Below are 23,979 nucleotides of genomic sequence, written 5' to 3'. Positions count from 1 at the left end.
ATGTCATAACGCAGCTAATACATAATGGTCGAAATTTTGCCGCTTCGAATATTATCTCGATATAACGAAAGTCCGTATTTAACGAAACCTTCTTGGGGATCTCCTTCCAAATACGCAAAATCAATTAGTCTTTTTTTTTTAATAAAGATTGGTCCGCCACCTAGCAACGGTCGAAAGGCGTTTTTACTTATCGCTCAATGCTTGACTATAATAGAATGAGGTACGTACATGTACAGGGCTGTTGCTGCCTCGAGGCGGACGAGGCCCAATGAACCCTGATTGACGTCTCCGATGCGTTTGAATACGGCGTGCAGGACGTAACGCTCCCTTTAAAGAGACCCTGGAAAAAAAATGTTCCAGTAAAACTCTTGCTTGGGCTAGTTGCTTCATGCTTGAATGAGTGAAAGCAAGGCGCAAAAGACCAGGACTGAAGAAGGACACAAACGACACCGGTACTATCGTTTGTGTCCTTCCTCAGTCCTGGTCTTTTGCGCCTTGCCTTTACTCATTCAAAAAAAAATTTGTTCGCAGTAGATAAAGCTACGCGAACATCGGAGCTGTAAGTGTCACACACTGAAAAAAAAATACATATATTGTTACGGCAAAAAAAAAAAAAAATGCCAGACAAGCACCCGAAAACGGGACAAGACAGACAACTATCGACTTTCCAATTCAGGGTTTGCTGGTGAAATATGCAGCTTGTTTAGTTAAACTTCATTTACGAAGAGTAAATTATAGGAAAAAGAAGCAAAACGCAATGAAAAAGGAAATCGAGGCAAGTAATACAAATGGCATATACAGACAGGTTGTGCGGTGAATCCAGCCTGTTGATGTTGTTTATAGCGCTTCCTTAGGAGGCATATACCGGGTGTCTCAGCGAACGACATCCCATATTTTTTTTAATTGCCTGTGGTAGATAACACAAATCTAATTCATGAGCTGGTCTACTCCAAGAGGAGGACATTACTTGCTGAAAAATTGAAATGCATAATCGACTAATTAACAAAAATATCACTAATTAAGTTATGGCACATATAGAAATTTACAAATTCTAGCCGGGGCGTTCGCAAGGCGGATCCACTTGGAACGAATTCTGAAAATGACTCCAGTTTCGAGATATTAATTCCCGAACATTGCGGAGAAATGCATTGGCGTTCCAGTTACTTTTGTGCTTCAATGCATAAAACGATGCTTTGTTATGAAAGTAAATGGAACGACAGTGCCTTTTTATCGCAAGTTTGGCGGCGCATATCTCGTACATGGTGCCATGCACACAACTCTTTTGAAGTTGATGTGCCTCTCCCGCTAGAATTTGCACATGGCAATATGTGCCAAGAGGTAATTCGCTAAAACTTCATTTGTGATATTTTTAATTAGCCTATTATGCTATTTTATTTTTCAAGTAATGTCCGCCTCTTCAAGCGTACCAGCTCAGTGACTAGAATTATTCTATCTGACACAGAGAGTTTTTGTTTTAATTTTTGAAAGCGCTCGCTGAAACATCCTATATATAATGTGGCGTAGCCAGGTTATTTTTTTTTTTTTTTTTTTTTTTTTGGGGGGGGGGGGGGGGTACGCGGCAGGAGAGGGGGGCGTGGCCGGCTATTGTCGCATGTAGTTTTGTGTCTCTGGTACATAGAGTTTTGGAGGACTGAGGGGGGGGTTCTCTGTGTGACCCCCCCCCCCCCCCTCCGCTTACGTCCCTGGCCAGATATCGGATAAACTCGTATGACCATACGGGAACACATACGAAACACAGATGTTTACACTAGATCAATGATCTACGAGATTATTGGATATGAGGCGCATATTTCAAGTGATATTTGTTATAAGATTGCGTTGTCCCTTCTTTTTTGCCCCTGTCTGTGTCTATCCTTTACGCTGATATGTATATGAGCTTCTTCCTTTGGCACATTCTTATTTTTCTATTATTATTTCTTTACTCGCAACACGTCTGTGCATCGGCTTCACGATAGCTTGGGTCTCTGTGGCACGAGTTGGAGAAACCACCTTGTGAATTAAAAATGCTCGCATCTAAATTGTGCATTTCACCAGAGTCAGAATACGCGCCGATAGTTTGTGACCCGTTCTGTATACAAAAACATAAGAAAAAAATATGCGGATCCAACGCGCTGTGGGAATCGATGTAAGCGAAGCTTTCTATACCGTTTGCTTCCATTGACGATATAATTAGCGGTGATTTCGGCGGTGAAGATTTAATTTCTTCAACGTTTACTACAATACGAGATTGGCGAGTTGATGTGGAATGATACCTTGCGTGCACCCCTGCTGTTTGTCTGCGTAGTACACGGAACACACAGGCGAGACGTGTTTGCTTGAAACGTTGTTTTGCGCCATTTTTCACAACCATGTATGCCAAATGCGAGCGAAGAATGGCAAAGCTGTTATTCACTCGTTTCGTGAACTGCGTCGGTTCTACCTGTTCTCTCTTTCCTCTCTCTACCTCACCTCTCCACTCATTATTCTGTCTACCTCCCCTCTGGACTGTTGCACGTAGCACAAAGGTAAGCGCTGGGGCTTCTGCTGTGATTTTTCCGGGGGTCACAGATAATTACAGCTGTCAAGAAGGCATTGTGATGACGCGATGAAAAGGTCCAAACGAGCATTGCCTTTACTCTCTCCCGTGCCCCGGGTTCGATCTGAACCGCCTGCCGACGCGGCGTGCAAGACAGTGACAGCAGCAGCAGTAGCAACAGCAGCAACAACAGCAACAGCAGCAGCAGCAGCAGCAGCTGCAACAACAACAACAGCAGCAGCAGCAGCAGCAGAAGTGGAAAAGTAGAAGGAAGAGGTGAAGAAAGCTTCGCTTTGAAAGTTGTGGTCCAAGCATGCGCTGTATACGTTTCATATTTTGGAAGTTTCGATAGCCTGATTCTCCTACCAACGCAATAGCGAAAGTAACTCTGTTCCAATATCGCCGGAAAATTACACGGCTGAAATTTTAACATATCTGTTTACCATAAGAAGCGTTCATGTAAATTAATAAACATATGCTTAGCTATGCGTGCGGAGGAATTTTCATTGGAGGGCCGAACTATCTTGCAGCCACCCCCAGCTTTTCCATCTGCTTTCTCTCTCGCGTTTCGTGGTTATTCAACGAAACATGGGAAGCCATCACAGTATAGAATATTTATTGCTTACTCAATAACTAATTATCACGCTTGTACCTGTAGTATGTAACATCGTAATGCGCAAGGCTATTGTGCAATGTGTGCTTGCTTAGTCCGTATCTTATTTCCTAACGACCTTCAGCCGGTGCATCAGACGCTACACGATACTAACTGCTCAACAAAAGGCTCACGGAACTATAGCCACTGTGCACACTGTGTGACGCCTCAGCGCGTCATCGAACGGACGTTGGCTAGCGGTTATATGTTTAAGCACGGCCGCTCGATCAAGAGTGGGCCTCGATCGAATGGCAGTAGTTTTAAGCCTGCCTACCTATGCCTCAACGACTCGATTGTTCAGCGCTGGGGGAAATAACGAGACGGCATGCAACTTACGACGGCCCTACGTTCGCCGGAGGCGAGAAACTAGGGTTCGTGATTTGACGGAAAGCTCCGTGCGAGGATCCCGTGACGTTTACGAGTCCAGGCTCTCCCTCGGTATCGCACGGTGGAAAGGTTTTCGGCAAAACAATACGAAACACAGGCAGCACTCGCATGAATGGCAACGCATTAGCAGCAGCTGCGTTTTTTTGTTTAATGCAGATTTATTTTTAGGCAAAATGGCAACGGTCGCCTGTTGGCTCTTCATTCGCCCTATCGGGCCTGCCTGTTGAGCTCCCATTGGACCGCGTTCGCGTCACGTGACGGTGTCGGCAGCAGGTGAGCATGCTTCAAATCTGTTCAATTCGCCTGGCTCGCTGAAAGCCTCACTGGGTTTCAGATCCCGATAGTAGAAACAAAAATATCGTTGCTTTTGCGGCCCCAGTTTCCATTATGCCGCGTATATGCGGGCAGCACCACTGCGTAAGAATTGTCCCACGGTTCAACCGCCTCAGGTCCAATTTCACTGTTAATGTAACTATAGTTTACGTTTTGGGCAGTGGCGTAGCTAATAATTTTTTTTTTTTTCGGGAGGGGGCACGCAAGTGACCGGGCCCGGGGGGGCGCAGGCTGTACGCTACTGCAGAAATTTGGGAAGGGGGGAATACAGTTAACGACCGATTTTTCCGACGACCGAAATTTCGGACATGGTCGATAATTCAGGCACATTCGCGGCACCGCCACTGCACTCATAGACTCAACGTATATAAGAACATCCGAATTGTCGCACGCAATAACCCTTCGCCATCCGATATTCCGGACTTCTTGCCGTGAGCGCGCAGGTCCGAAACGGCATTACTCGAAACCACTACCACCGCCATTTTGATCATTTCTAATATTTACTTCATCAATCTTAAAATTCCCTGCAACATCGCAAGGATTCCCTTTCGTCCAAAAGTGTTGCCGAAAATTCCCCGAAAAAGGGAACATTCTCTGCACGGAACATCACTGGTAAGCACGACGCGTTGCACTATGCCGGTTCCCGAGTCAGCTTCGTCGCAATACAGCGGTGTTACGCGGTGAAGCATATGCCATGTATTGCGCTGAAGCATACCAGGAGTGGAAAGGGACAACTGTCCCGATATGCAGTGTGTGTGTGTGCGTATGTGTAACCCTTAATCATACACACGTGCACTTGCCATCTCCGGCCACGCTATGAACACGGATATGCCTCAGTGTACTGGCAGGCCTTCAGAGCTACTTCGGACGTGCGTGTGGCGATTTGAGCCCTTAAGAGCAGTAAAAGGCAGGCATTCGTTTTTTTTTCTCTCTGACTGCCCGATTTATCGGTGGTTTTCAGGGTCCCTAAAGAACCCGAAAAATCGGACGTTGACTGTACTGCATAAATTGGTAACTCAAGGTAAAAAGTGTTCTTGGCCGCTCTGTTCGCATATCTAATCACGTTACTAAAGCTATACATCGGACCATAGAGAAAGCTTGGCACTTACTAGCAAAGCAGCAAAACATCACACATGTAACACGCCACACATAAAAAAAGCAGATGCATCGAGCATAGGTTGGCATATTCACATTGCGCTTGAAAAGCATGAGTTCATACTCACATAGCAAGTATGAACGTGAGCGAGCACTGGTGAGCTTGAGTGGAAGTGAAGCAGAACGTGAGTGGGTACTCATAAGTAGACTTGGATAAAAATGCAGCACGACTAAGACAAGGACAAGAAACACAAAGCTACGTCACAAGGGCTGATGCAGCTTGGTGTTTCCCCTTCTCTCAGTTGCGCTGCATTTTTATCGAAGAATGAACCAACTCGTCCAAGTTTAAAACTTTACAGCATCATAAGCAACAATATATTACGACTGCTAGACAAACATGTTCCTGTAAAACTCCTGCAGCTAAAGAAAAAGAAATTAAGCCATGGTTTAATCTTGAAATGCGTAGACTAATCTGGAAAGCTAGAAGCATGTACAAAAAATGCTGTAATAATAACACTTCTCTCAACCGCCAACTCTTAAAGACACTGACACTGAAACTGGGAATAAAGAAAGCAAAGCAATTATTTTTCGCCTGATTAAGGACAGACCTGAAAAAAAAAACGTAAAGCTTTTTGGAAATATATAAAAACAAGTAGAAGTGATGACATTTCAGTTCCCGCCCTAAAATCTAATGGCACTGCTATAACGACAGACGCTGAAAAGGTTGGATACTTTAATCTATATTTTAAATCGGGGTTTCCAGAGGAACCAGTGACTGACGCGATCACATCGCTTTCTCCCGACTATGCCTCCGACCTGAAATGCCTGAAATAAACATAGATGTACATGGTATCGACTGTTTTCTGCTGGAATTGGACACCTCTAAATCTATGGGTCACGGTAGAATTCGATCCTATGTTCTAAAGAAATATCACGGCATTGTTGCCCCATATCTCTGTATTACATTTCAAATCTCGTACAAGACTGGGTTGGTTCCACAGGACTGGAAAATTGTGGCTGTTAATCCCATCTTTAAATCAGGAGACAAAAAACTGGTGGAAAATTTGGAATGGAAAATCCATTACTTCAGTATCCTGCAAGGTTCTTGAGCATATACTATATAGTCAATTATTTAAATACCTTGAATCTATCAACTTTTTAACTGCCTCACAGCATGGTTTTCGTAACGATTACTCGTGCAACACAATTAGTTGAATTCCAACACTTTATAGGTAACTCCCTTGACAAGAATAAACACATAGATGCGCTATTCCTCAACTTTAAAGAAGCATTTAATACAGTTTCTCATCACTTGTTGAATATTAACATCTTTGAACATAACACCCAAAACTGGATTTTTAACTATCTAAATGGTCGCAAATAGTATGTGGTTCTTAAAGGGTGAGGTTCATCGCACCTAACCGTATCTTCAGGAGTGCCCCAGAGCAGTGTTCTGGGGCCACTATCATTCCTCATATATATTGACATTTTAGATGGCATACAGTCCCCCTTGAAATTATTTGCAAATGACTGTGTGCTTTACAGAGAAATAAATTCACCATCAGATGCAACACTCTTGCAGGGGGACCTTGATAAAATAGCAAATTGGTGTATACGCTGGCAAATTAATCTGAATAGTAATAAATGTGATCACATCCATTTTTCCAACAAAAAATTTGAACGCGAAACACAGTTCAAAGCTGAATAACAACAATAAAGACGGTCTCAGAGTGCAAGCATCTTGGTGTTTATATCCTGCCGAAACTTATACAGAATGTACGCATCCAGCAGTCAGTATCTAAGGCAAGTAAAATATTTTTTATTCGTAGAAATTTCAAATTGGCATCCAAATAAACACTTTATTTTTTGCATGACAGATCTATCCTTGATTATGCTTCTATGATTTGGGACCCATATCAGGACTATTTGATACAAGTAATAGAAGAACTTCAAAATCGGGCTGCACGCTTCGTCTCCAATAATTACAACCCTTTCAAAGTGGCTATGGTGTTGGGCTGCTGAGCACGAGGTCGCGGGATCGAATCCCGGCCAAGGCGGCTGCATTTCGATGGGGGCGAAATGCAAAAAGTTAAAGAAGCCCAGGTGGTTGAAATTTCCGGAGTCCTCCACTACGGCGCGCCTCATAATCAGAAAGTGGTTTTAGCACGTAAAACCCCATAATTTAAAAAAAAAAAGAAAGTATCACTCAATAGCATTGCTGAGACGGGAATCATTAATCACCAGAAAAACAAATTAAAATTCTTCCCTCGTATTTTCTGCAATCAAAGAGGCATCGATAGCCGCAACTACCTCTCGGAGCCAACTTATATGTCTCGACTCAACTCGCCCACTCAAAGAAGGTGCTGCAATACACACCATATTGCCAAATCTCTTTTTCCACAAACTGTGACAGACTGCAACTGCTTACCAGGGGCGCGATCGGAGATATTTTGTTCGATACGCATTCCGTTCGGTTGCTGCAACGTCACGAAGTGGCAGTATGCAAAATTTGTGACAACGGGGCGGAGAGACCAGCCAATCAAGGAGTGGTGACCTCCCCGGAAGTTTGCTTCCGTCGTTTTTCGTCTGCTTGCAGACAGTACGCTACAAAACGAAATATTTCTCGTCTTCCAAAGGAATGAAATCTTTATCTAAAGAAATGTATTTTTTCTTCTCAAGCCCAAAAACGTTTTCAAATAGTAGTATGTGTGACTACTGCAATTTATACCTATTAGTTTCTTTGCGTTGTCCCTAGGTGGTGTCGCGCACAGCAAAAAGAAAAAAAGAAAAAGAAACGACGGGAAGAGTGGTGCACTTTTCAAGAGGCAGCGACAATATTCCAGTGGCTCGCTGGCACCTATGATGGGGTCGATTTCGCTGTACAACCAACTAATTATTTGTTTTGAGAACCAAACACGACACCAGAATTCACTTTCTGCCATTTCTTCAAACGCGTTTCGCACCGCCACCCGCTCTCCTCCTTCCTCTAGAAACGCCAGCGCAACAACCTAAGTTCCCAACGGAAGCACCATTTTCTTGAATTAAACGATGGATTGGATCCAAACGTGCCATGCCGCAGCCGCCAGTTGGATCCAATCCAATCCACCAGACGCCCCATGCGAAGCCGTATGATCGCTCCAAACTTCCCAGCTCCCGTCGGGTTCGGCGCCTAGCGGACGAAATGCTCAGTGGGAGGATGATTGGCGTGTCGACATTTTGATGTCACCAAAAACGTGGCCGCGCCGCACGGCCGGCGACGTCGACGCGGAGTAGGCCAATCGCGTGCGCCGGTAACCGAACGAACGCGCCGAACAACCATCTCCGATCGCATCCCAGAGGAGTGCATTTCAATATCTGATGATCACGATTTTTATTCCCGCCTGTGTTTGTGACAACGCACTACAGCCTTAATTTTTTTTTAATTTTCTGTTGCACTTCAAGATGTTCCCTTATTGTGTGCTCCCACATTAATGTTACTTTATTCATTTTTTACTTATCTTTATGAACGATTTAATATATCTTTCTCTAACTATCCGCCCTGCGATAATACCTTAAAGGTGACGCAGGTATTCTGGAAATAAATAAAAAATAAGCTGAGTTCTATAAGCACAGTAAGTGTGAGCAGACATGAGTAATTGCCAGTGAACATCTATATGTGCGAGTATGCATGTTAATGAGTACCCATGGCATCAAGTCCAGCGATCCTACTGTCACTTGAAAGGCATAAACCAATGGTGACATGGAGGTTTCACCTTTATTTAACACACAAGCGTTCTCATGTCACATAGTAAAGACAACACATGTCAATGCTTAAAAAAAAAACATGCACATATCATTGGAACCTTACAATCTTGAGCACTTTGGAAATTCATTCTGTAAAAAAAGAAAGGAAGAAAAAAATAACAATAATGTTGTACAATGTAGAAGTCTGTACAAATCTGAAATTAATGTAGAGCAAGAAAATCCATATACGTCGCAAGCCTATAACAACACCCATTGTAGAAAATAAAACAAGAACAATAAAGATCTTGGCGTTGTGTGAAAGCACATTTGGGAATCCCGACTCAACGTTCTGGCCTGCAAAATTACGTCTGCCTCCTCATCGTTCGATTCACATTTTGGCACATGGTGCAGGGAGGATTGCCATGGAGCGTGTTTAACAAGCACACCAAAGGCCTGACCGTCTGCCAGCTAGACTGCTATCACGAATAAAATCTAAAAGTGAGTACCAAAAAAGAAAAAAAAAAGGGTGAACAAGATGGAACATGGTCCCACGCACGCCTGCTTCCACGTCGATTAACATCACTCAATTCATTCACAGTAAAGTTGAAACCTCATCACTGGTAAAGGCCAGCATCAAAAACTACATGCTCCCTGTTGTTCAGCAGAGTACGACTTCACAACAAAAGAAAAAGAAATATGCAGAGTAATGCCAAACAATTTCGTCAAACTGCACTGCTGAGTTATCAAGTTCGGCTCAGTGCAAATGGTGAAAGCGAACAGACCGGACAAAGAAGATAGGATGACAAAGAAGCCTTTAAGACTTGCGCGTTCTCGAACACCATTTGCAGGCCAACTTTAATAATTGTATAAGCAGTTCGTTAGCAATTTTAACCCAGGAAGCAGCCACTATTTATAAACTACACGTTTAATAATGTTCAGCAAATTATGACTTTACAGCAGATGAAATATATCAAGTAATTTCGTCACACGCTCAAAACGCATTGTTGAGTTAATTGGTTTGACGCAGACTGCAAACAGCTCTAGACAACAGGCTGGGCAGAAAAGACAGTGACCACAGAACCCTTAGGAATCTTATGCTTTATTACACCATTAGCAGCCTAATTTTACTAATTCCATAAGTGATTCGCTAATAATGTTGTACAGGTGAGAGCTACTACTGTAAACTACGTGCTCAGTTATATTTAGAACAGTATTACTTCGCATAAGATACGTTTATACATATTATTGATACCAATTTTATCTGCTTGCAATGCCATCATAAATGGTGACCAATATTGTCATTCATGTGCACACAAGAGAGCAAATTTTATGCGAACTGTAGCGAATATTTCACTCATCTTATTAACAGTATACTAACAAACGAAAGCACCGACAGCTGTCGAACTCGTGAAATATATGCCTATCTACATCACACTGAAATATGCTCATCAAATGTTTTACTATTTCATCCTTTCTCCTATTTCATCTTTCCTATTCAGATAAATTTCAACACTGAGGTCAGCCAGTATTTTGAAATACATACTTGTGCGTGTTTGACACGGAACTAGTTCATAAATAGATTTCTTCATTCCTCTAACTCCTAAAATGCCAATAACTCCGAAATGCCAAAGCAGCCAATAAAGTCAACTACACACTTAAAGGGCCCGACATGACCTCATACCCTCTACGAAGTGTGCTAATTTCACTTTCTTCACAAGAGATTTTTTAAAAATCGCAGTTAGGGTCACAAGTTGTGCTTATCTGCCCAACTTCGTGTGCATTGTGCTTGCCATAATTTAGCGCCTTATACCAACAGCTTATGTTCAGTTTCATTTGCAATTCTAGCCAATCATGCGAACAATACATCCTCATCTCCTTTGACACAGCAGCCAAAAACACTGCAATTAAACTTACTCATTTTATGAACAATTCATTTGCTATTACCCTGACGGTGATTATTGAGTAATACATGCTTATTAGTACAGAGCAGAGAACTACAGAACAGGAAACGCTTTGATGGTTCAATTCACTGCTCAAACACAACTTCAACAGCGAGGGTTGCCTATCCTGAAAACTGCCCCACCCTACCCCTCCTCCATACACCCTCGAAAACAACACGCACACACACACATCAAACCATGCTACTTCACGTGGAACACACAGATTAGTGTCAGTGGTTCCATGAAAAGTTGCGGCTTGCAACTCCAACAATGAAGGCAGCCAATCTTGCAAACACAATAAGTCATCAGAGACAGAGTACTAGTTCTCGTAGAACTGTTAGTGAGCAAAATGTGGCATGACCGGGATAATTGCACCAGGAATGAAAGAAAAGAAAAAGAAAAGGAAGCAGGCCGATGGAACCAGGTTCCTCCTGTTGCAACGTCACACCGAAAATTCCCCCAAGGCACAACTAACCATGGCAACTACACAAAATCCTTTTCCCACTTTTCAAGGCACGATGTGACGACGGTAATGCCAATGCTCGTCAAGCACGCGGGAGAGCACCGGTGCCATCTTGATTTGAAGTGTCCTCCTGGTGTTGGGAGTCTTCTCACGGAAGTGGACGAACACCGCGTTCTGTAGTCTGCGTGCTCACGTCCCGAACCGCACCCTTCGCCAACCGGTCTTGTTGCTGCAGCGCATGAAGTTCTTGTGCCATGATCCTGGCAACACGACGAAGCACACTTTCCTAAAATAAGAAGAAAGAAAGAAAAAAACGAAAAAGACGGGATTCCATTATGCCAAAGCGTACAAAGTGCCTACGCAGTGAATGGGAAAAAGCACAATGAAAAGGCATGACCAAAACAAAACATTGTGGCTTACTATAAGGTGTATTGCAAGTGCAGTATGTTGCCACCTTGCTTTTCTTACATTGCGGTTTCTACTGCACAAAAAAAAAGGTATGGTTTAGTGTCCCAAAACTGGGTAAGTGGGTCATGAAGGATGACATAAGAAAAGGAGCCCGGAGTGATTTTAACCACCTGAGGTTCTTCAATATACACCTAAATCTAAGTACACAAGCACTTTTTGCTTTTCGCCCCTATCACAATGCTGCCACCACAGCTAGGAAGTGTAACCGCGGGGTTGTGGTCAGCAGCAGAATGCCTCAGCCACTGAGCTACCACCACAGGTACTGAGCTAATAGACACCCCTAATAGACGAAGCATGTAAAAGAGAGAGCATCTGCCATTAACTGTATTCTAATTAACTCCTGCAAATAATGTAAATACACTTGTAACACAGCCGCAGCCGGCAGGCCACAACAGGAATGGTACGTACGTACATGCCTTGGAACGAGACAGGCAAAACCAAACGTCTATTATCAAGTGCAGAGTGTTTACATAGTTATCCAGGAGAGAGGCAATGGAAAGGGGCCAGAGCGAGATATGAAGAAAACTGCAGTGCGAGACTCGGAAATGCATGCCGAACCACAATATATGTTTATGGTGAAATAAACGGTCAGTTTGGATCCTCTAGTATCGGTGAGGGCAGCCTTTCCCGTTGTTTCTTTTCCTAGTAAAGTGAAAAGTTGGAGCCTTCCTTGTACGAGGAAAGGATGGCCCAGCAAAAAACAGAACACCGTCAAAAATCCAATAAATATATGAGGTTCAACGTCCCAAAGCAATTAATTAGCTGCGATAGACATCATCGTGGAGAGCTACGAACTAATTTTAACCATCTGGGGTTCTTACACATACCTAACCTGAGTACACATGCATTTTCTTGCATTTGCCCCCCCTCCCCTCCATCAAAATGTGGCTGCCGAGGCCAGGGATCGTAACCAGGACTTTCGGCTCGCCAGCAGAGTGCCACAACCACTAAGCTGGTAGGCCACTGATACAGGTAAACCACTGCTTACACTTTCACTGGCATGCTAAAGGTTCACCAAGTCGGTTTGAAGGCAAGGGCAGCTGTACCAAGATGTCCCGGAAACAGATCGCAAGTAAGCGCGAGCTGGGAAGTTTGAAATCAATATGCAGTACTTACACTTATGTCGTTGGAAAAGAGCGAGCTGGTTGCCAGAGTATTCCCAACTGCAATTAATTAAAGACAGGTAATTTGTTGCACAGCCCTGTGATAAGGACACTCAGTACTTATGGCTACGCATTGAAAACCACAAGAGAAGCACTTTGTGCACGCTAACTGGGCTGCTATCCACGCAATGAATCTGCATGCCATGTGGACATATAGAAAAGAGAAAGCTAAGGTTTCATAACTTCATTTAGACTAACAACGCAGACATAAAACCTGGACACCAGAGAAGAGAAGGGACAAACACAGTGCTGACTTTCAAGTGGTTTATTCTTTTCAAAATAGATGCCTTTTGTACAATTTACGGGAAAACTACAAAACAATGTGTCACAATTAAAAAGTACTAAGCCTTAAAAATGAAAAAGAGAAATTAAAAAATATATATAAAAGTGACACAAACAAATCCGCATGAGAGGCAACACAATTCAACATGACGCACATGCTAAGTTATGCCACTTCTGCTGTTTCAAGTTTAAAGGGACACTTAAGGCTAATACTAAGTTGACACGGACTGTTAACACACCGTTCCAGAAACCTCGCAGTGCTTTTTTCAAGACGGGAAGATTTAGTTTGTAAGAAAACTGCATCTGAAGGTTCTGCATACCTTTAGCACAATTCAAGTCGCCCGCCCTCGAGCAGGAAGTGGTGACACTTCATACACCATCACCGATCTTTACTGCCGTTGATGAGTGACATGGCACCCGACAGGCGGCGCTATGGTTTTCTGAGCAAAACGCAAATGCGCAGCCATGGAGAAACCGAGCCAAGACAGAGCATTGGATTCGCCACTGCAGCTGCTCTTGGTCAAGTGGCATGGACCATTCGGGATTCTCGCGACGTCACATGGATGTGGCATTCTCTGCTGATTGCAGTTTGTGCGAGTTTCGCGAGCCACCAAAACCAGCACAGAACTATGCAGTAATGAAACTACTGAAATGCGAAAGCGCGGGCGGCTCAGAGGCGAGAAAATAAGACCTCTCAATCGGGGCATCTTCGTCGAGGATACCGTCGAGTTCTTTTTTTAAAAAATAATATAGAACTGTATAAGTAGTATTACCTCTCATTGTATAATGCAACACAATTATCTTTTTATTACAAGTGGTTGAGTACTAGTGACAGATTTATATTGAGGAGTGCCTTCGCCATTGGGTTAGTATTTGAATGTCCTGGGGGTGTCCCCCATCATGTCCTGCATTTACTTCAATTTCTCAACTGCTAAAGCTCTGTTCGGGTAATATTGGCACCTTAGACATTCTCTAGCACTAATCTATCACTTTAGCTCGACATAATATTTCCCTTTAGCGTACCCTTAAAAACGAGTTGGAAGTCAGCAGCATATTTGCCCCTTCTCTTTTATGGTGTCCCAAGTTTTGTGTTCGTGCTGTCAGTCTAAATATGTCCAACTAGCTAGCCCAAATGTGCAGCCGGTTCCACCACTAAAGTGAACACGTTGGAGTACAACGTTCAAGACTGTCCCAGTCCATTACAGCTGTGAACGCAAAAGGTGGATTTGAGAACTCTGAATGCACACACCTCAACGACAGCTTTACTCGGATTTCGCACCCCTCAGAATGCTGGCCACCGTCACGAGCAATGAAGCATCCGAGCTCATGCGGGGCTACACCACGCGGCATACACTACGCCACCGCAGCAATTATAGAGTATCCATACTTCACTGCAGATGGTTGAAGGCTAAATTTTGCTAAACTCACCACAAATGCCATTAGGCATAGCATGGTCCCCATGAATGCTCCCCGATGGTGATGATGGCGATGCTTCGCTGGACGTCGGTGCAAAAGATGGTGGACTGTGGTTGTTTCTTCGCCGGTGTGAGTTGATGTCCGACACACTTGGGTGCGCAGACATGCGGTGGCCTGCCTCCTGCCTATTAGGACAGAAGATATTGTAGCCATTAAGACAGTTCATTGTTTCCAATAAAGCAGCAGAGGTGATACGGAATATCAATCCTTTGTGCCACGAACAATGCTTCAAAGCAGACTTACAGAAGGTCCAGTTTCATGCAACCTCCCTATGTGTTATTGCTGAAAACTGGACAAGATAGTTTATAACAGAGGGCAAATAGTACACTTTTTTTTTTTTTTTTTGTCCTGAGCACACACAATTTACAGTATACAAATGCACTTTATTAACAATTTACCTTTAGGGACGACATGCAAGCAGCAGCAAACTTGGAACAGCACAAACTGGCAGTTAACTTACTGTTTTGTAGATCAGCGACTCTTTCAGTGACTTTGCGATTACTGCTTTTTCCTGCTTAAAAATTTTTTGTCCTTATAAATTTGCCCAAAGCAGGCACCCCTCTCTTGTTCCCTTTTCCCATCACAGGACTTCCAAGGGTACGGTCAGAGACCAACAGGCGAAACTACTTTGTGAACGGGATTTCTTCTTCAATAAAACTTGAGACATTTGTAAAAAACGTAAAACAAGTCCAAATTCGTCAACTTTATCGAAAATTTGTGAGAGTTGGCAGGTATGACTATGGCAGGGGGCTCTAGGTTAATTTTAGCCATACGGGGTATTTGTACTTAATTATGTACACTCACGTACATCATGTACTTAAAACACTGTGCACAAGCGTTTTGGCATTCCAACCCCGATCGCAATACATCTAAGAGTCAGCCGCGCGACCTGCTGCTCATCAGAGCATCAGTCACCTAGCAACCGGGCCCCACAGTCCATAATAAAAAAATATACAATAAATCCTACTTGCAACAAATTGCTTAAAGAAATTGAAAATTGCGCTCGCTAAAAGGCCATAATAATTTTATATCCCCTTGAAACAACATTCAAGGTTATCAATAGCATTCAGATTAAACATGTTATGTATTAATACATGTCTTTTTCTTTTTTTCTTTTTAAAAGCGCATTAATGATGTTCTCTCCACTAGTACACTCCCAATGATCGCACTCACTCAAGATAACTTGTCCTTGAGCTAGTTAGTCGATTCTTGGTGAAGCTATTGTAGCGCAAATAAAACAGATAAAGTGTTGTTCAGCCTTGCCTTTCTTGTGTCTGCTTTTATTTACGCAATGATGGCTTCACCAAGAATCACATTCGTTGTTTACCAGACCATTGACGTCCTCACTGAATATTGGCAGGCAATGAGGATATGCAAGCTCAACATGCTAACTTTTCTTGTGACACAAATGAGCCTATAAGGCTTTGCTGCATTTCGTGATTAAAGGCCAACTATTTTAAGATTTCACTTTTGCCACATTAGATATAGAATGAGTAGTATCCACACCACCAAAGCAATCTCTGCAAAACTAAGCGGCTGCCAATTGTCTAGTTTGCTTATTAACAGGCTTCAAAATAGTACCTAAGCAGACAATGCAGGCATCTGGTGCTTGGATGATGGGACAAAAGTCCCAGAACAGGGCCTCGAGATTCTCGGAGCGCCACGGGCACAACCAAATCCCAGAGCTCATGCCCAGGCTGCTGCCGTTACACACTTTGGGCCCCAAAACCATACGACATTTTTTTAAATATATTTTAAATGATCACGCATGCCATATACAATGCACCGTCACAATCATCTTTAGCAAAAATTACAGGGCTATATAGCGCAAGGAAACCACAAATAAAGAAACAATCCTGCACTCCTGTCCGCAGGCTTTTCTGGTCCCTTCACATGTTGTCAGACCTCAGTGGACTAGCTGAAGGGCAATTCTGATAGAGGTACTCTATGTGCTCCTCATAGGAGGATAATCGTAAGAAGGTCTGCAATATTGCTCACAAAATGAACCAAGGTTGTCGGGGAAAGCCACACATTACATTCGCAGGAACCAAGCTCGTTGCAACATCAATGATCATGGTTGACCTGCGTGACCCCCATGGTCTACCTGCTTTATCTGGGACGTTTGAGGACACATACATAGAAACTTTATTGTACCGGAAGAAAGCTTAAGGAGGGTTGGTTGGAGCCTCTCAGTCCAGGGCCCCACTGGCCTCTTCCGCCTGCCTGACCTGGCTAATTAAGGACTTTTGTCGTGCCAGGTCGGAGCGGGTGAGCTGTGCCTCCCACTGCTCCATTGTGTTACTGGTATTTGGACTATGAGGGTGCTTAGTGCACCCTTAGGTTATTTGTATTAGGGTGGCTATGCCACCGAATCAAGGGCAGTTGGCCCTATAGCGAATCGGATATACATGGCGTTAGCATTTTTAGATGAGGGAATACCCCAGTGTGTATTTTGAGCCAATCGGCGGCCTCTTTCCCACTAAGTTGTGAGCGAGGCAGCAGGTATTTTCTGCGGACTCCACGCTAATGAGCAAGGGTGTCTTTGGCATTTAAATTGATGTGATTTCGTGATAGTGCGAGTGGTTGGGATTAGAAGAGGACGTGGCCACTCATTTAGTAAACCCTCAAAATAATGCGTTAACCTGTTTGTTCCCCTCTACAACCGCATGGCCCAGGCACCAGGGTAGGTAGGCGACGATGGTGGTTGAAGGATTTGGGGATTATCACGAGACTAGCCGCAGTCACGTGCCCCTTGAGAAAGATGCGACATGTCTCCTGGGAGTCCGTGTCCATGACCACGACAGAGTCCCTCCACGAATGCTCTATGTAAGCAAGTGCAATCCCCACTGCTAACATTTAGGCCAAGGTAGGGGATCCCGCCAGTGCTGACGCAGTTATTTGCTGCTGGCAGATCACGTCCACAACTGAGAGGGCGTACCTCCTTTGGTAGCGCTGCCCAGTCGCCTCTGCATACGCAGCTGCATCCGCATAGTACATATAGCACCTATGGATATTAGTGTACGTCCATTGAATGTGTTGGTCTTGTTAATGTGCTTTGCACCTTTCCTTGTTGCACTCGGGATGCATGTTCTTGGGAATTGGAGCTACTGTGATTTTGACTTTCACTGAAGGTGGGAGAAGTACGGCCTGTTCACTGAGATAAATGGGATATGCTGGGATATCGAGCCAATATTGCCCTACCAGGTCTTGTGGACTTTATTAAAATCTTAATACATACACGCTGTGGTAGTCATTCTATTTATTCTGAACAAAACACCCTGTAGCATGTGCCGAGACATCATGTAGTGTCGGATCCTTCATGGTGCGCAGTGTGGTGGCGCCATATGTTGAAACACATGCAAATCACATGCTAAACAGCTTCTTTTCTTAGTATTTTTTACTTGTTCAACCCTGAACAAGTTAAAAATGCCAAGAAAGAAAGCTGTTTATCATGCGATTTTTGTTCTCAGAAAAAGAAAGACAATACACTAATTTTGGAAGCAATCATCTGCAAGTTGTTTATCAAAGAAAGTGCCAGACTGTGGTGTTACTTACTTTGTTACTTACTCTGAGTGTGGTGTTACTTTGTTTATATGTGCCCTACTGGGAGCTTCTCCACACTATACAGTTGCTTTCTGAACAGGTCACAGCACTCGGCGAATTGCAGCACAAGAGGCACATGGAAAGCACACACGCAACTCTGGCTCCCTACTGGAGCCATGTACAGCAATACTTAGTATGACGCATGTTGTTTTTGCACCATAAACCTACTTAGCCTTCAAATTCAAAAGGCAGGGAGGTGAGAATAAAAGGACTCTATAACAGGAGTCGGGTTGATGAGACACGTGTCTTTCCCCTAAAGTTCACTGCCAAAATTCCCAAAGGCAATGCCCTTGGCATTCCCCTCTATTGTACCCAAGTACGGTGGGCAAGCAGTGAGGAAGGACTACTTAATGTCATCATGGCACCAGCACGGCTGCAGCACATGCCCTCTGAACTCTGTGAAATCAGTCTATTGGTTCACAAGTTAAGTAGTTGTGACACTGCTATGCCGCTGTGCCATCTATCTGTCGTAACCAAACTGGTGAAGTGACCAGGCTGCAGCAAGTGGGTGGTGCTTTGTGGGCCCCCAGCAAAATTATTATTATTTTATTTCTTTTGTGACAAGAAACTTTCCACTAAGCAAGGGTTCGCTCAAACAGGGAGTATGCATTAAAGTGGGTTTAAACAGAGCAGATGTTTTTGTGCAAAGGACGCAGCAAATGCCCGACCTTAGGGGCGACTTACGCACAACCAGCAAACTGCAGATGTTTGGCGCATGTGCACAAATTTCAGTCTACATTGTTCATGAGAACCTAGCGTAAACCGAAACTTGTGCAACTGTGTGCAACGTGTGCAGTTTTCTGCACGTCTGCACGCATGTAGAAGGCCATGGGTACTGAGCGTAAGTCGTCGCTTAGGCCTGATCCTCGTAGACATCACACCCCATACCGTTACAGCATCGGCATCTGTCAGGAGAGAGAGCGTTTCCACAACGGTTTTCCTTCAAAAATGGGATGCCAGCAACATTCAGATCATCAGCCAATGTTGTCAATATCACGTTGCTGAGGAGAAACCGACAAGGAAGCACTCTCTCTCGAAAAGCATCAGTGCCAGGATGGGACAGGGTGGATAATGTCTGCACGAATAGGGCCTTGGCGGCACTGCAGAGTGCATGTGTGACATCACAGGGACCTGCAAAATTCTCGTGCCTGTGATCACAGATCCCAAAAGAGTTATTTGCAGAAACTAAGGGTTCTAAGAAAGCCACCCTCACAACTTCCACCCTACAACAGTGCACTATTAGCGATATGATTAGACTTTTCTGCTTCAAAACAAGTACCTTAGGAGTTGTAAATTCAATTCATGCAAACATTAACGGATGTTCACGAGCCAGTTTTGTGACACCAGTCACAAACTCACAAGCTTCTTGCCGGGCTGGTTGGCATATTACAGTGAAGTTGGTTCTTCTTTTACGCCCCAAAGCATGAAAGTCAATGTAATAAAACCTGATGTAAGCATGAAGCTATGCTGTTTTTATGCATATGTGATGCACAGTGATGTGCAAAACATGTCTCGGTGCCCATTTAAAACCTGTGACACAATCGCGAGCAGTTTACCTGTGCCCTCGGCATTAAACAACTAAATTAAGGGTTTCCACAGAAAGGACCTCCTAAGCTATAACAGACTCCATTGCAGGGACCCTCCATGTGAACTCCTGACCACCTGGGACTCTTTAATGTGCACCCACAGCATGGCGAGTACATGTTCGTGCATTCAGTCCCATCGAATTCAGCTGCGAATCGAACTTTGACCTTGTCCTCCGCAGCCATAGCCACTGAGCCACTGTGACAGGTGCACTAAGCATTGCTACACCATCAGTGATGCTAAAATAAGTGAAGATTGTCAGGCCACAGACAAAGGCATAAGGCATGCCAACTTACATTTCCCGCTGAAAGTCCTCATACAAGGACCCTCGGTGACGCACAGGGGGGACCTTGATTTTAAGCCGACGGCAGAACTCCTCCGCACTCATTTGAATGACACCCTCAGGCCGCAACCCTTGCCACACCAGGTCACACCGCACCTCCTCATGCGGTCCGTTGCTCCCCACCATGAAGTCCAGCGCCACTGCATCTCCTTTGCCAAGCACTTGACATAGTCCCTTTGTACACAGCGCCCCATCACGATAAAAAACACTACTGAGGAAATCCACCTTCATCGACTCCACGGAACATGCTTGGTCGTGGACCTCTACAGTAGCACTATAGTCTGTGACGTTTGTCACAAAACCAGTGGCACCACGGAAGATGACAATGGATGGCTCAACTGCCTGGGGCACCTGGCTAAAGCCGTCATCCTTGTGAAAGTCGTTGAACAAATGTTTGGGGTCCTTTGATATTGGCAACAGATCAGGGCTAACAGGACCCTGCAAGTACTGCTTCAGTCCATCAACTATTGTGTGCGAAGAGGCACAAGGCAGCTTCGAGCCGGCACCTAGAATGTCATCCTCCGTCTCACTGTCAGTGTCAGCAGCCAGTCGCTCCTGTATCAGCTCCATGATGTCCGACTCATCATCCGAGAGGAAGACCTCATTACCGCTTTCATCGGCGGAATCAAGGCCATCGCCTTTAGACCCAAACTCACTAAGCCAAACTGTCGTTGCCTGCCACTTGACCTTCTCAGAAGGCTTCTGGCTCGGCTTGGCTTCAAAGTGCACTCGGTCATTGATGGCAAACACATCGGGCAGGCTCTTGATGGTGTCACGTGGAGGCATCACTACATTGTTGAGGTGAAAGAAGGCACGGTCACGGTAGTTAGTACCAAACTTGATGAAGCCAAACTCAGGTTTAACCATTTGTATCAGTCCATCTCGCTTGATGATGGTGCCTGGAGCGATTTCACTGCCTTCAGTCTCACTTCCAGAATTGCATGGAGGCACATTTTGTATGTTGTGTATGGTAGTCACCACCCACTTGGCCCTCGCAGTTGTGTTTTTGTTGAGGTCGGCATCGAAACGAATCTTGTCCCCAACTGCCAGCACTTCTGGCAGCGCAGGCACAGCTGTCCCTAGATACCTTTCTATTTCGGCTGCGTGAAAAAATGCACATTCCTGTTCCTTTTCCAATTTGATAAAACCAAACTCATCTTTTAGGGTCTCTATGGCACCAATTCTGTTCACAAGCGGTGTAAACACTGTAGTCTGTGGTGCTGGTGATGACGAATCAGACGGCGAAGCTGCGCTTCCACCCTTAATACGCGACACTCGGCTAGCGCGAAACTTGGCCTCACAGTCATTGGGACCCACCTCCGCATCAACAACAACACCATCACCAAGCTGAAGTCCAGACGAAAGTAGACTCGAGTGCTGTCCGTTTTCAAATGAGCGCAGGCTGAAGTAGACGCTTGTGCTAATTGGATGCTGCACAGAAATGAACCCGTAAGTCTTGAACAGCCGATACACTTTTCCTTTCGCGCTAGTTAATGTGGTGGTTTCATCGTCACTACCCCCGGCAGACGACGACGTTCCAGCCTGTTTGCTGGAGGCCTTCGAAGTCGAGACATGCACCTGATCGTGGTTGCGGATTATGAAGATCTCGGGGAACTGTTCGAGCACCCTGCGAATGGAATCAACATTGCCACCGTACTTCATGCGGATGTCGGCGGGAAGCTGCGACAGGTGGCCGGTCAGCTTCTGGATGGAGATGCCCGGGTGCGACTCGACCCGCTTCCGGAGAAACTCCTTGAGCGTCTCACGTGACTTGCTGCTTCCGTTGAGCATGGTTGGCCAAGGTGTCTGTAGCACACTTTAATGTGCTGGAAAGGAAGATGACATTGTGTCAGACAGTGCAGAAGAGCTGCTTTTTGTTTGTTTTTCAAGTTTAATCCTACATGAACAAGAAATTGAAATAAAAATGACACTGCTGAAAATTACACAACAAAAAAAAGATTCCGCGAGGTTAACAAGAAGGCACTGAAAATGAGGATGCAAGCATTGAAAAATCATCTGCACCTGAAGTAGATGCAACAAAACTGGCAGCAACAATGCCAAGTGCATTAAGAAGTACTGTGCATGTAAGCATGACATACCAAAGAAGGGCACAAACACCATATTACGGACAGTACCGCGTATATATAATTTTTTCTCCCTTCGTGTGTTGGCCACTTGTAGTTTCAGTTCAGCAATCACAGCGATGCCCTAGCTTGGTTATGAATTATGTGTGGCTACATGTGCCAATCAAACACGTGCCAGTGTCAGAGTTCCAACATGCAGAGACGCAGAGTGCCGAGACGAACTAGTTATTCGTTCCAATAAGTGCACGAGTGATCGCACAGTGTTGCTATATGTTTACAGAAGGTCTGTTTTCAAGTAACCACTTATGCACGCCCTACGGTAAAAACACCGCACTTCTGTCCCCTCTTTTCAAATCCTTTTTTGGCACTTTCATACGAAAGTTATTAGTGATTAACGCTGTCGTTCTTGCTAGCTAGAAGGGCATTGCAGCGCTTGTTTAACGGAGAGTGACTTACCCGAGTAACGACGCAAGGGAACTTGAATAACATACACTGGCATCGCATATTCACGGTTCGAGAGAAATTTCAGGCGAACAACTTGTCGCAAAATTTAGTTCGGCCAGGCAGGACACGTTTTATTAGCTTAAATGAAAAAAAAAAAAAAGACACGGAACGTCACGAACGACGTTGAAAACAAAACGGCGTACGCTAGTGGGTTACGTAAAGGAAGGCCGAAACGCGATTTGTGCCGATCGGCGCAGAGAAACGTCGATCAACAGCAAACGCTCTCTTATACTGGCCTGAAGTCGTGAGCAAGCCGCCTCGCAACATACGGCTCGCGTTACAAAAGAGGAACCAATTTGAATTTGCGCGGCCCACCACGCATCAGAGACGTAAGCCTGAACGCAACAAGTGGCCGTTCGTTCGCCTGTTGTGGTTTCTGCCGAGCCAAATATCCTTTTTTTACTCGCCGGGGCCAACATAAACGGTATCGCCAGCGGCCGAAAGCGGACATATCTCGACTGCGAGAGATCTGCACGGACTGCAACGTGTTAGGCACGGCGGCAGGCGATACCGAGCACGCAGAAGATAAGGCGCTGCGTAGCATTCGTTCCAGTGCGTGCTTACCTGCGCGATGGGCGCCAGCCGAAGTAGTCATGGAGGGGGCCTCGAGCGCCCACGTGTTACCAATAGTACTTTTTTTTTTTTCGTGGACACGTGTACCACGCGGAATCGGCGACCACGACGGGCTGGCCCGAGACGCCACAAGTGTTCGCTACAACTTTCTACAACTGCAAGATAATGCAGATTAGCTTGAAGGGTCTTGAACCCATCGCCAGGCGGATGTGTCCGCTTACGCGTGTAATTTCCGCCGGCGCTTTGATCGGTCGATTTCGCCAGGTTGCCTGCACACTTCCGGTGCGTATGGTTCTGGTTTTGCTACGATATGCCGTTGTGCGAAGAAGCCATGACGAAGTTCTACGGGCTTTTTTTTTTTTAATTCTTTATTTAGTATTGCGATGTGCCATGCGACGTGCAGAACATAAAGGTGGCGTCATGGGGCACTGTTATCTCACGCACGATCGGAACGTTTAGAATTGTAGCGGTCCTGGTTGTCCTACATGGTTCGAGTCACGCGGCGAATGTATTGATTGGCAATTTTAGTTTTCGCTTTTCACCTCTCATTTCGGTGTCTGATTTTAATGTCAAAAAATGTTATATCCAAACAAGCTGTTCGACCACAGCAAGAGCCCGGCAAGCCGACCCGTAAACATATATCTACGCGTTTGCTTGAAAAATGCGACACCGTAAGGTCAAGCAATGTGTTGCAGTGTTTTCGCTACCGTGAACGCCTTCGATCAGAACTAGTTTATGCACCACGGCACAAATAATTCTACCAGTGCAAG

At 44.8% G+C, this 23,979-nt stretch overlaps 2 protein-coding genes across 5 annotated transcripts in view; both read right to left on the bottom strand.

Annotated features, from left to right (window-relative positions):
- Window positions 1–328, bottom strand: part of LOC126527344 (uncharacterized) — a 13,862-nt gene extending 13,534 nt beyond the window's left edge. Inside the window, exon 1 of the mRNA XM_050175140.2 lies at window positions 229–328. Coding sequence (XP_050031097.1) covers window positions 229–230 — 2 coding nt within the window. The 5' untranslated portion in view covers window positions 231–328. The remainder of the gene's footprint in view (window positions 1–228) is intronic.
- On the bottom strand, window positions 250–23,979 carry LOC126527343 (uncharacterized). Of its 4 annotated transcripts, none has more exons than XM_050175138.3 (5): window positions 23,201–23,979; window positions 20,002–21,874; window positions 14,471–14,643; window positions 11,142–11,415; window positions 250–340 (listed from the first exon to the last, which is right to left on the bottom strand). In XM_050175138.3, exons 2-4 carry the CDS (start codon window positions 21,837–21,839, stop codon window positions 11,150–11,152), a joined length of 2,277 nt encoding a protein of 758 aa, XP_050031095.1. In that variant the 5' UTR covers window positions 21,840–21,874; window positions 23,201–23,979; the 3' UTR covers window positions 250–340; window positions 11,142–11,149. The 4 variants fall into 4 exon arrangements, with proteins under 4 accessions (XP_050031095.1, XP_050031093.1, XP_050031092.1 ...); XM_050175139.3 differs by lacking the exon at window positions 250–340 and adding an exon at window positions 12,714–12,760 and having other exon boundaries at window positions 11,190–11,415; window positions 23,201–23,978; XM_050175136.2 differs by lacking the exon at window positions 250–340 and having other exon boundaries at window positions 8,739–11,415; window positions 22,589–23,978.

The sequence above is a fragment of the Dermacentor andersoni genome, chromosome 9 (genome assembly GCF_023375885.2).
Source record: "Dermacentor andersoni chromosome 9, qqDerAnde1_hic_scaffold, whole genome shotgun sequence".
Classification (NCBI taxonomy): Eukaryota; Metazoa; Arthropoda; class Arachnida; order Ixodida; family Ixodidae; genus Dermacentor; species Dermacentor andersoni.
Note: the sequence above shows the minus strand (reverse complement) of the source record. Positions and strands in the feature narration are given on the sequence as shown.

Excerpts from the sequence above, each read along its gene's own strand:
- LOC126527343 (XM_050175138.3), bottom strand. The coding sequence starts at position 21,839 with ATGCTCAACGGAAGCAGCAAGTCACGTGAGACGCTCAAGGAGTTTCTC. Across the intron at positions 14,644-20,001 it reads GAGGACTTTCAGCGGGAAAT|GCAGGAGGCAGGCCACCGCA; the intron begins GTAAGTTGGCAT and ends CTGTCCTAATAG. Across the intron at positions 11,416-14,470 it reads TATGCCTAATGGCATTTGTG|GAAAGTGTGCTTCGTCGTGT; the intron begins GTGAGTTTAGCA and ends TTCTTATTTTAG.